The sequence below is a fragment of the Lytechinus variegatus genome, chromosome 5 (genome assembly GCF_018143015.1).
Source record: "Lytechinus variegatus isolate NC3 chromosome 5, Lvar_3.0, whole genome shotgun sequence".
NCBI lineage: Eukaryota > Metazoa > Echinodermata > Echinoidea > Temnopleuroida > Toxopneustidae > Lytechinus > Lytechinus variegatus.
In genome coordinates this window covers 2,088,315-2,101,365 of record NC_054744.1, presented here as the reverse complement: position 1 = coordinate 2,101,365, position 13,051 = coordinate 2,088,315, and the positions used below count along the sequence as shown (strand labels likewise).

Genomic DNA, 13,051 nt, shown 5'->3' with positions numbered 1-13,051 from the left:
AATTTTACTTATTGGGACTTTCATATTTTGTTAAAAATGCGATTTGTAAAAAGAAAAAAGAGTCACAACGGATCGTGTAGTGTGCGCTGGGTGTAATACATGAGAAACGCGTCTGACTGCACTTTTTTCATATATATATATATATATATATATATATATATATATATATATATATATATATATATATATATATATATATATATATATATGTATATATATATATATCCTTTCCATTTTTCCTATTCCAATTATGTTCTATAGAAACCATTCAATACATACAAAATACATTAGTATTCATAATATAATCATGTTCATTTTTTTCCCATAGAAATGTACAGTACGAAAAAGGTCATGATAAAAGTAAAGTACAGAAAAGAAGAAAACAATAATATTCAACAATATAATTCCATTTGCTGTGATGGATGGAAATTGAAGTTGATATTACTCTTTCACAATATATTGTGGTTATTTCAGAAGTAAATAACATACGTTTTAAAAGGAGTCGATGCTTCGCAGACGATCTTGAACACAGGAGGGAACACCTCTGTCTCCTTTACCATGGCTATTATTTTCTTTATTTCCTATTGCCCTGAATAACTTTGTGAAACGCTGTTAACAGTAATAGCCCTTTTCTTGTATAGGATATATCCAATAGAGCTTGCTCCGAAGCCAAATACCAGGAAAGAGACGATTACAATGAGAGCGATGGCCCATCCCTCAATAGGATCTTGTACTAGAAAAGAAATGAATAAATAAATAGATAAAAAGAAATGGAAAGATTTAGCAGTAGATATATCAGATGAACGAATAGGTAAACGGATAAACATAATAGAATCACAAGGTCCACAAGGTTAGAATCCCACCTCATCACTCATGTCCTTTGGCAAGGCGTTTATCTATATTTGCCACTCTTCATCCGGGTGTAGCATATGGATTTCCGGTATAAAGGAATACCTTAAAAGTTTGAGCGACCGCACAGGGTAGCCTCGCTAAAGCCGGGGTAATAGTATGTAACGCTAGTAGAATTGTATCAAGCGCTATACAATATTGCATAATACTACCATTATTACCACTATTAGTAGTAGTAGTAGTAAGTTATCCATCAGTTCATTAACGGACCCTTAACCCTAACTGACCGAAAGCCCCCCCCCCTTCCCGCCTCGCGATTTTTTTTTTGACCGCCGCGCCGCTCGCTGAACTTTTCTTTCAAGTCTTGCTGTGACGTCCGGGTAGGTACCAGATTTTTTTTTTCATTTACCGGTACAATTGTTAGAAATGCTCCAAAGAAAATTTTCGTCCCAAAATATGCTTTTTAGGAACTGTAATTAGTGAATTAGAGCAAAAAGTATGATTTCCAGCATAAATTACCATAATCAATTCCCATGAAATAAAAATATGTGGATTTAGTGCAAGTCATCCATGTCATCCTCGATCGTGCAAATTTTCTTCGTGATCGCGCCATCCACGGTCGAGACCTTAAGGGGGCAATTCTCCCCCCCCCCTCCCGGCAAAAATAGCCCACTCAGGTAAGTAAGGAATATTCATTAAGACATTACCAACCCGGGGGTGTTTCATAAGTTGGTAAGTTAAGAGCGACTTTCAGAACGACTGGTGAACGTTTTTTACGCACTAAACCATCGCCATAGAACATTTTGGTGTTTACCATTTACCACAAAAAAAGGATCACCAGTCGTTCTTAAAGGTATTGTTTAACTTTGTGAGCAGCCGATTTAAAAAATTCTCAAACCAAGATGCATGTATTAGAACTAATAAACCCTGAAAACAACCATTATTGAGAAGAAAAGCTAAAACTGCAAGGCAACCCCGATTTTGTAAATAGGCGTCTTATAGATGCCTAAATAGTACACATAACTGTATGGGATGAAATTAAGATAGTGTTTCCGGTCACTTTATATTTCAATTTTTGAAACACTAAATAATTATTTTCGAACGCAATTTTTTCTGGGCTTCATTTTTGTAACATATCACAAACACAGGTGACAAGTGTGACCTTCTAGCTCAGATTTTTAAAAAGTCAAACCAATGTTTACCAATCACTTTAAGTTACTTACGAACTTTATGAAACACCCACCCGATATCAACACAATATTTACTTAGACACGAATCACAAAATCTTGTTTTTTGTGAAATAAGTAATAAACTGAAACTGATTCTAAACCTGAAAAACGACCTACCTGGATCTTCTGAGCAGGCAATTCCAACTCCATACGACGGAGAACAGCTGACATCACCCCAAGGTGTATAGTAACAATCAGTCAACCTTTCCTCGTAACCGACACATTCTACCTGATCCAGATGAACAGGCCTAGAAATATAGTTCGTATAGATGTTGACTTTACTGACATGATCATAGCCCAGTTGTCGGCATGCAACTTTAGCTTCACTTTTTTTCCAGTTGGTCCTGCAGATGTACCCCCACACGCCATTGTGGTATATCTCAAGTTTACCCTCATCGAAGGTTTCCCCATCTCGTAGCCGTACATCCCCTTCCGATGGAGGAACTGAAATTAATTGATTTATTGATTTTATTTTCTTTTTGCACTCATCATATGCAACATTACATCTAGGTGATACAATTAAGTTTTACAAAGCAATTTAAGCAATAGTCATAGCAAAGCAATGAAAAATATATATTAACAAGACGCAATATTCAATGAAAAGAAAATAACAGTTTAAACGAATGCAGGAGACCGCCATCGTGAGCTTGAAAATGATGGCGGTCTCGTAAAATGGTATATAAATTTCTTCATTGATGAAGTGGGTGCAATGCAGGTGCAGGTGCGGGTGCAGTAAATTAAAAGAGAATCTCATGACTTTGAAAGATGGGAACGTTAACCATGGGAGTTAGCTTTGAGGTGTCATCATTGGAGATAAAATAATAGGTTTTACCTTCACCGAAACCAGTAGATGCGCCAGCTACTATAATAAGTGGTGGGCAAGCTAGACGACTTGATGGTTACGCCATATTGTTTTCTCATAATGAAATATAAATGTATTATAGAGTCACTCTTCCCAGACTTTTTATACCGTTCTCCGTCCTCTCTTTCTCCTTCCTCCCCCTTTTCTTCTCTTTGCACCCTCTGTTTAACTTTACTTACCCCACCCACCCCCTCCATCAAAAAGCATAGGTGCGTGGCCACCCCATGTGTCTTGATCGAATCTCGATGACATCTTTTTCATGATAAAGTTACTTGATGATAGGCCTAGTATAAACAGTTTGTCATAGGATTCTACTAAGCAAGGGGATAAAAAGATACGTTATTTCATGCTTTCATTTTTTTAATGAAAGAATGTCACTTTGCGCATTTCTTGTTTAAAGGAAATGGAGTGTATAATGATATCTTTCCCTTTTGTTTTCCCCGAGCCTTTTCCTTCTTACTTTCTTTTTTTCTTGCCAAGCGACTAAAATTGAGTACCTGGTACATCTTTGCATACGATTCCAACCGTATTTTCTGCTCCACAATCATTATTCTCGATGTAATAATAGCAGAAATCAAAATCACTCTCTGTTCCTGTACAATCAACGTTGCTTATCATTCCCGGATAAAGGGCGGGTCCGAAATCCACGTCTCCGGATTCGAGTTCGAGTTCAAGTACATTACAGACAACCTGCGCCTCGGCTGGACCCCAGGACTCGTCTTTGCAGACGCTGTACCAAGTATCTTCACGACTGTAAAACTCTAATCTCCCCTCTTTGTAACTCGAACCACCCGTTAGGCGAACTTCAGCCGTTTCTGGCTCTGGAAAAGAAAAGTGTGACCGAATCTTAAATAACATAAAGAATATTTGTTAGCTTAAACACACTGAAAACTAACCGCTCGAATATACCCAGATCAACCCTTTTTGTAATGTACAGAGTCAGGATAGGCCTTTCAAATTTAATGAGATGTCGTCTTACATGAATATTATGAATTTAAATGATATCCGCGTTCATCCTGCGAATTCATACCCCTTAATCGAATCAATAAAGCGTGACCAATCAAAACAAACGTTAACTTTCCATTAAAACTAACGCGAAGTAGGCCTACATGAAAAGATATTTCCCAAGCATGCCAAGAAGTAAAAAAAAAAAAAAAAAAGACATCGCATGCAAAAGACGCTATGAATGTCCTGGAGAGCATTACATCCATAATTCTCGTCTGGCAATTGTCAGATCTTCATATCTTTCCTAGATTTTGATCGGATGAAAACCACAGGCGCCATTAAAAAAACTCAGACAAAACATATTTTGTGGGTTGAACATTCGATATGCCTTTCGTGCTATTAAGATTTTACCTTTAAAAAGAAAACAAGATAGACCGACATCCTGGTCGTGTCCACATTCGCTCACTCCCCAATCGCTCTTCTGGCAGTTCGTCAGGTTTACTTCGGTACCCCGACATCCTACGTCATCTAGATGTACCGGTCCATTGCCTGGTCCATAATTCTCATAAGCATACTTGACATTTCCCAATCCCATTTCCCTGCAAGCAACCGCAGCATCGTCCCCAGTCCAGCTAGTGTTGCAGATTGTACCCCATCGATCGCCGTGGTAGATCTCAAGTCGACCCTTGGTGTAGTCCGACCCATCCACTAGACGGACGATCCCTTCGTAAACTGCAGATAAAATTATCATTGATCATCATGCATGGTTGTAGTATGTAGTATTTGTATTTTCAAGGAACAATAAGCAGTAATGGATTACATCTGAAATGGTGAATTAGATTAGATTACATATTAATTAGGTACTGAGCACTTTGTAGTTAAAAAAACCTATATTCATAATTGACTAACTTTTAATCGTATTTCCCGGAATCGTCATCACGTATCAAGACGTTGTTCAACCTAGATATTCAAAAGTAAATAATATATAGTAATGTCGTCATTCCCTCAATGAGAGAGAATGAAAAATACATGACGTATATACTATTGGGCTTCTATGGCATATGGTGGGAAAAGTTTCTCTTGAAGCTGTCTAGGGGTCCGTTTGATGGAGAATAATTAAGGTAACTTTTTCATTATTGTAACTGCCATGGAACCTTGATTGTGATTGGCTACTGATCCTTGTTACCATGGTATTTGCCATAATGGCAAAGTTACCATAGTTGTAACCTAGGAACTGCAATCATCTTTTAGTCCTACAAGTCCCATCCTCAAACTTGCTGACATGTCTTTCAAGAATCTTTCTTAATTAATGAATGCTACTCTATAAAAGTTGACATCTACTGAGACAGATTTTTCCAAATATGGGTTGGCGATCGGGAAGGAGGGGAACTCCTCGAATTTCGGAGTTTTACAGCAACCGATAAGGGATCGTCTTAAAGGGTAAAAAAATCAAGAAATTACTTGATATGTCATCCATACCTTGATCAGTGCAGACAACACCAATATCATTTTCATGCCCTTCACAGTCTCCGCTCTGGAGGTCGTGTTCACAATCTTTAAAAGCCGCCTCGAAACCATTACAACGCACAACGTCAATGGGCTGATCAGTCGAACCAGGGCCAAAGTATGACCGTCCGAACGATTCGCTGGCGGCCAGGTAGCCGAGTTGTCGACACACGACGTTCGCGATCTCCATATCGCTCTTCATGCTCGTTGAGCTGCAGATGGTTGACCAATGTTCTTCATATTCGTCGTAATATTCAGCACGTCCCTGCGAGACAGTAAACCCATCAACAAGGCGAACGTCACCATGTGTGGCTAGTTTGAAAGAAAACATCACACTCGTTAAAACTATCAAAGCTGTATTCATTTTCACGGGCATTTTCCATTACCCATGTCTTTACCTGATAATCATTCCAAAACATGACATTGGTTATAAGTTATCAGAGTTCATCTACCTGACAGTGCCACCGCCGCCTCGGTCAGAAAAGTGGCGCCTATAATCTAGTATGGAAGCTTTTACTGCCAACTAGATGACGGGATGAAAAAACGGGTTAAATGACGAGAAGACAAGATGTTGGAACTCGGCAAGTCAATTTGTTTGGGAATGAAAGACAAGATAACGAGTTGTTGGAACTGGGCAAGCGTATCTGTTGGGACAAGAAGATAAGGTGACGAGTTTATGGAACTCGGCAAGTCTACTTGTTTGAGACAAGAAGACAGGGTGACGAATTAAGGCAACTCGGTAACGCGATTATTATTATTATTAGACTGTGTTTGATTCATAAGAAAAAGTGAGGGATGACGTCATCATCTCTCTCATCCCGACCATATGATGTACATCACTGATTCATATATATATATAACTATAGATATATGAATATAAATACCAATACGTGGTTACAATAGTGATATAGTTTGGATTTATCGAACTAATTGAAATATTGTCCTCTCATCCCAAACTAGCCCACGTGCCTGGTTTCAATAAGTCGCCATTTTTGTTCTTGTCCCAAACAAGTTGACTTCCCAAGGTGTCAACGTCTTCTATCCCTAAAAAGTCGACTTTTTGAGTTTCAACTCGCCATCCTCTCTTCTTGCCCCGAGCAAGCTGACTTTCCAAGTTTAAAAAAAATTGTCATATTTTCTTTACCTCCCAAGCAAGTAGACTTTTCGAGTTTCAACAAGTCGTCATCATGTATTTTTGTCCCAATCAAGTCTACTGCCAAGTTTCAACAAGTCCTCATCACGCTTTCTTGTCCCAATCAAGTCTACTGCCAAGTTTCAACAAGTCCCCATCACGTTTTCTTGTCCCAATCAAGTCTACTGCCAAGTTTCAACAAGTCCTCATCACGATTTCTTGTCCCAATCAAGTCAACTGCCAAGTTTCAACAAGTCCTCATCACGTTTTCTTGTCCCAATCAAGTCTACTGCCAAGTTTCAACAAGTCCTCATCACGATTTCTTGTCCCAATCAAGTCTAATGCCAAGTTTCAGCAAGTCCTCATCACGTTTTCTTGTCCCAATCAAGTCTACTGCCAAGTTTCAACAAGTCCTCATCACGTTTTCTTGTCCCAATCAAGTCTACTGCCAAGTTTCAACACGTCCCCATCACGTTTTCTTGTCCCAATCAAGTCTACTGCCAAGTTTCAACAAGTCCTCATCACGTTTTCTTGTCCCAATCAAGTCTACTGCCAAGTTTCAACAAGTCCTCATCACGATTTCTTGTCCCAATCAAGTCTACTGCCAAGTTTCAACAAGTCCTCATCACGTTTTCTTGTCCCAATCAAGTCTACTGCCAAGTTTCAACAAGTCCTCATCACGATTTCTTGTCCCAATCAAGTCTAATGCCAAGTTTCAACAAGTCCTCATCACGTTTTCTTGTCCCAATCAAGTCTACTGCCAAGTTTCAACAAGTCCTCATCACGTTTTCTTGTCCCAATCAAGTCTACTGCCAAGTTTCAACACGTCCCCATCACGTTTTCTTGTCCGAATCAAGTCTACTGCCAAGTTTCAACAAGTCCTCATCACGATTTCTTGTCCCAATCAAGTCTAATGCCAAGTTTCAACAAGTCCTCATCACGTTTTCTTGTCCCAATCAAGTCTACTGCCAAGTTTCAACAAGTCCTCATCACGATTTCTTGTCCCAATCAAGTCTAATGCCAAGTTTCAATAAGTCCTCATCACGTTTTCTTGTCCCAATCAAGTCTACTGCCAAGTTTCAACAAGTCCTCATCACGTTTTCTTGTCCCAATCAAGTCTACTGCCAAGTTTCAACAAGTCCTCATCACGATTTCTTGTCCCAATCAAGTCTAATGCCAAGTTTCAACAAGTCCTCATCACGTTTTCTTGTCCCAATCAAGTCTACTGCCAAGTTTCAACAAGTCCTCATCACGATTTCTTGTCCCAATCAAGTCTAATGCCAAGTTTCAACAAGTCCTCATCACGTTTTCTTGTCCCAATCAAGTCTACTGCCAAGTTTCAACAAGTCCTCATCACGTTTTCTTGTCCCAATCAAGTCTACTGCCAAGTTTCAACACGTCCCCATCACGTTTTCTTGTCCGAATCAAGTCTACTGCCAAGTTTCAACAAGTCCTCATCACGTTTTCTTGTCCCAATCAAGTCTACTGCCAAGTTTCAATAAGTCCTCATCACGTTTTCTTGTCCCAATCAAGTCTACTGCCAAGTTTCAACAAGTCCTCATCACGATTTCTTGTCCCAATCAAGTCTAATGCCAAGTTTCAACAAGTCCTCATTCTCCTCATCACGTTTTCTTGTCCCAATCAAGTCTACTGCCGAATTTCAACAAGTCCTCATCACGTTTTCTTGTCCCAATCAAGTCTACTGCCAAGTTTCAACACGTCCCCATCACGTTTTCTTGTCCGAATCAAGTCTACTGCCAAGTTTCAACAAGTCCTCATCACGTTTTCTTGTCCCAATCAAGTCTACTGCCAAGTTTCAATAAGTCCTCATCACGTTTTCTTGTCCCAATCAAGTCTACTGCCAAGTTTCAACAAGTCCTCATCACGTTTTCTTGTCCCAATCAAGTCTACTGCCAAGTTTCAACAAGTCCTCATCACGATTTCTTGTCCCAATCAAGTCTAATGCCAAGTTTCAACAAGTCCTCATTCTCCTCATCACGTTTTCTTGTCCCAATCAAGTCTACTGCCGAATTTCAACAAGTCCTCATCACGTTTTCTTGTCCCAATCAAGTCTACTGCCAAGTTTCAACAAGTCCTCATTTGTTTTCCGTCCCGAATAGGTCGATTTTCCGAGCTTCAATGGCCCTTCATCTTATATTCTAGCTAGGACTTAAAATAATAATGATAATTACAATTGCTGGATTTCTAAATCGCTTTAGGATGCAAAGCACTGCTATTATTACCCGTGCTGACTAACGGGCGCTCTGGCATTCGAAGAATTTCTGCCTACCGGATACCCATATCACCTCACCTAGGTTGAGTGCATGTGGGTAAGTTTCTTGCAAAAGGAAAACACGCCATGGCTGGGAATCGAACCCACGTCCCTCAGATTGAAGTATGAGAGTCTTAACAACTAGATCACGACGCCCTCATAAGCTTCCAAAGGCTATTCATGCGATACTTAAAGTATATCGTAAATCTGAAAATATATTAATATATAAACAAATATAAGAAGTATAGAATGTGGGTGAAATGATGGGTTGTCGCAAAGGATGTTGTAATGAAGAACACATATAAAAAAAATCTCACCTGGTTCATTAAAACAAGTCAACAGTACATTTGTCTGGACATTCGTATCAGAGGTACACGATGGTGAAGGGTTACCCCAGACACCATGGCGACAGTTACCAAGTGTCAGCTCGTATCCATAACAGCTCACTTGATCCAATTTAATGACGCCCGATCCAGAGGTGGGGGTGAACCCGAATCGTGCAACCCTATTGAAACCAAGATGGCGGCAAGCGACCACGGCTTCGGTGTTCAAAAAGGACTCGTCCATGCAGACGGTACCCCAACTACCTCCGTGGTAAATCTCGAGTAAACCTTGGTGATACCCTTCCTGGGTGATAACTTCCCCGGAAAGTCGCATTGTGCCTTCAAAAACTACAAATAAAGGAAGAAATAAGATATGTAACAAAAAATGTTGAATGCGACCGGCGCCACAATGCGTGTAAGTGTCAACCGGGCATTAATGAAATGATGTATAATTACATAACTGACCACTTTGTCATGATGACGATGGGCTTAGACGTTCTGCGTCCTACCTCCTCCCCCTCCCGTAGATCCTTCGTCAGAAGGCTCTCTGATTGATTTTGATCACCCCTTTTTGGTTAATGTTAGGGAGCTCGGGGGGGGGGTTAACCCCCACCCTTTCTCCTTGAGACCAATAGGTCTATATGCATGAGGAATAATGGAAACATGGTAAAAATCGTTGACTGAAAATGAATATTAAGTATAGATTTAAAGCATAGAATTTAAATGTAGTTTGAGATAATTAAGCATCCGGAAATAAAACAATTATATCTAATGCTTCCAACACTTCCAAAATATCAAATATAGCCATACTTACCCTCACTTTCACATACGATGCCTGCGTCTTCCTGATGAAGTTCACAGTCTTCGACACCCCATCCATCATTCTCACAATCAAGAAGATGTTCTTCTGTTCCATTACATCTTACATTACTCAACATCACCGTCTGTCCAAGGTTTCCACCTCCATACAGGGAGTTCCTGGTCGCTAGGATGGCCATCTCGAAGCCCAACTGGCGACAAGCAACATCGGCATCTATAAGAATCAGCAAAAAGATGCGATTAATTACCATGAATTGACTTAGGACAGATTTGAAAAGGATAAAGAGACTTGTATTTATTATCTCCATTTGACAAATGAGAGTTGTTTTGATAAGATTGTTTGCGTGAGCGACTGGATCATTCTTGTTCTATGTATTAAAGTTTGCATGAAAACAATGTGAATTTCTGTTCAAAATGATCAGTATCAATGACGCATTTACAAACTATTATCAACAAAATATCCGTGCATGACGAAGAAATAATAAATACGATCAAAGAAAGAAGTGGAGAATCATCACAAAAGGCTCATCTTCTTTGACCATTCGAAAATATTGTTTCATCCTGTCAATTGAAATAATGGTATCATCCAGGAATAACATATAGATACACATCAGAGAGGGAATAAGAAAGAACTACACCAATGAGGGGCATTAAAACAGTATTAACGCTTAATAAGAAAGCGATGCAGATCATTTCTGACTTATCCTGATCGCAAACTCCCTTACTGGTTATATACTGTAATACAACGGGGAAATCTTACTAATTCAAGATCAAAGATTCAAGATTCTTTTATTGGTCAATGTATGCATTTCAGGATATTTAGTTTCCAATGGCTTTAAGTACACTCAAAGATGAAAAATACAGTATATCATGATAATATTGAAAAGTGTACACTAACAAAATAATTAATAACTCTCTGCAATTACTTTAATATCCCTAAAACATTATCCATCGTAAAGCTTCGAAAACAACAGATGTAGAAGAAAAAGTATATACGTGTAAATAATGCTTGTATAAGACAATAGTGAAAGTAAGTTAGAGGGAAGGAAATAAAAAGAAGGAAATAAAGAAACGGAAGGAAGAGAAGAAGTAGAAGAAGGAGACCAAAAAGAAGAGGAGGGGAAAGAGAGGAGGAAGGAGAATATAAGAAGAAGGAAGAAATCGAAGAATATGACATTGTGTTACATCTGATATGTATAGAATTCGGGATAACGGAGTTCCGATAACGTAAAGACGATCTTAAGATAAGATAAGATATTTATTCGTCTTTCTTTCTACACATACATTTTATCTTACAAGTGTGCTTTCACATTCTACAAATGAAATTCATTGGGGATGACAATCGTGGCACAGTGGCATTCCAGAACGGTTTAACCTGTAACAATCAATAACAATTATTGAGGATACACTTCATATTACATACCTTTCAGATCCCATGAGTAATGACAGATAGTACCCCACTCATTGTGACGTAATATTTGAACTCGACCTTCTGATTCGATACCAACACCAGCTCCGATTAATCGGATATCTCCTTCCGTTTCTAAAGGGTCATCAAACAAAACGATAATAAAGATGGTAGTAAAACCTAATGGAAAACGCGTTTCTACTATAGAGATTATGTTATTGGTCAGTCTTATAAGCGTTTTTCTTTATTTGGAAGTATGACAAAGAAAACACAAAGCAATTTGAACGATCTTAGACGCTATCAATATGAAAGATTTAGTTGATCTCTCACTCTCAACAAAATTCACTTATTGCAAGTTAAAATAAAATGTAGAGAGGGGAGTTGAGAAGGGAAAGAAAGGAGGGGGATGTCGTTTTGCCCCCCCCCCAATAATTTGGACAACCTGACAAATTCATTATAGCAAATTAAAATATTGTTTACCACTTATCATTTGTTGATTTGCGATACGTTTTCTAATGTAAACTAATCTTTATGCTGCTCATTTTTTTCTTATATATTTTTTTATTACTTGTATTGTTTATATGTGATTTGTCACACAAAATCATTAAAACCAAATAAAAACTTTGTTTTAAGTTTTAAAAAGCACTGGAAACCACTATAAAACCACTTAACTGGGCATAATAGTAATATTAAACATACAAAGTTGTCGATTTTCGTTTTCACTTTGCGCCCAAAATTCAATATCATAATTTGGTCATTTTTTTGTTCGATTTCCCCCCTACAAGGCAGTGCATCACACTGGTCGTCTTAGAATTTAATCTGGCGGGACAACTCCCTTGATCAGTAACTTCCCTGCTAAGCACATCCAACTCCTGTTTAAAAGAATAGAAGATTTCTTACCATTTCCATACGAGCATATGATCCCGACATCTTGTGAATGATCGCATTCTTCTACATCGTCTCCCCATGTACCATCGCAAACAGTCAGACGATCCTCTACACCGACACATCTCGCATCAGCAAGATTTATAGGTAGATTAGCATTCCCGCCAAAATACGCATCGTACATGACAGAAACGGGTTTCCAACTCAACGCCACGCTCCCGAGGCCGAGTTGGTGGCACACGACCCGTCCTTCCGCTTCATCGAACAGACGACCACAGACAGTACCCCATCGTCCTCCAGAGAAGACTTCGACTCGCCCTTCGTACGCGTTTGAACCGTCAACGAGTCGGACGTCGCCCTCTGAAATGTTCCAGTAATACAGAATGCCAAATGAAAATATCTTTTCTCTTTCATCATGTGCCTACTAAACATACACCCTGTAGAATTTGGAAACTCATTAAGAAATAAGGATGGGTTTGATTGATTGATTGGTTGGTTGGTTTGTTGGTTGGTTGGTTTGTTGGTTGGTTGGTTGATTCATTCATTCATTCATTGATCGATCGATCGATTGAGTAAATGGTTGATTGATTGATTGATTGATTGACTGACTGGTTGGTTGATTCATTCATTCATTCATTCATTGATGGATTGATTTATCAATCAAAATTGATTTTGATGGACTTTATTCGCCAGGCACGATCAAACAAGTCCAGATAAAAATTTGTATTCAAATACCTTAAGCTGACGTGACTCATTTCCAATGGGGTCGATGCTTATATTCAAAATGGAGTCTCTTCTAATAGCAATAAATTGTAATCAAT

At 38.9% G+C, this 13,051-nt stretch overlaps 1 protein-coding gene across 1 annotated transcript; it reads right to left on the bottom strand.

The window, feature by feature from the left end:
- Positions 1 to 253: 253 nt before the first annotated feature.
- Positions 254 to 12,648, bottom strand: LOC121415045 (scavenger receptor cysteine-rich domain superfamily protein-like). The gene is made up of 9 exons (XM_041608117.1): positions 12,246 to 12,648; positions 11,361 to 11,480; positions 9,933 to 10,151; positions 9,113 to 9,466; positions 5,365 to 5,703; positions 4,297 to 4,617; positions 3,438 to 3,761; positions 2,196 to 2,522; positions 254 to 733 (listed from the first exon to the last, which is right to left on the bottom strand). Exons 1-9 carry the CDS (start codon positions 12,412 to 12,414, stop codon positions 582 to 584), a joined length of 2,325 nt encoding a protein of 774 aa, XP_041464051.1. The 5' UTR covers positions 12,415 to 12,648; the 3' UTR covers positions 254 to 581.
- Positions 12,649 to 13,051: the final 403 nt, after the last annotated feature.

What these genes read in the sequence shown, in the direction of transcription:
- LOC121415045 (XM_041608117.1), bottom strand. Translation starts at nt 12,414, where the DNA reads ATGTACGATGCGTATTTTGGCGGGAATGCTAATCTACCTATAAATCTT. An exon ending in CATCGTATGTGAAAGTGAGG is followed by an intron (nt 9,467 to 9,932) that starts GTAAGTATGGCT and finishes CTTTATTTGTAG; the next exon opens with TTTTTGAAGGCACAATGCGA. An exon ending in ATCTTGTTTTCTTTTTAAAG is followed by an intron (nt 3,762 to 4,296) that starts GTAAAATCTTAA and finishes TTTCTTTTCCAG; the next exon opens with AGCCAGAAACGGCTGAAGTT.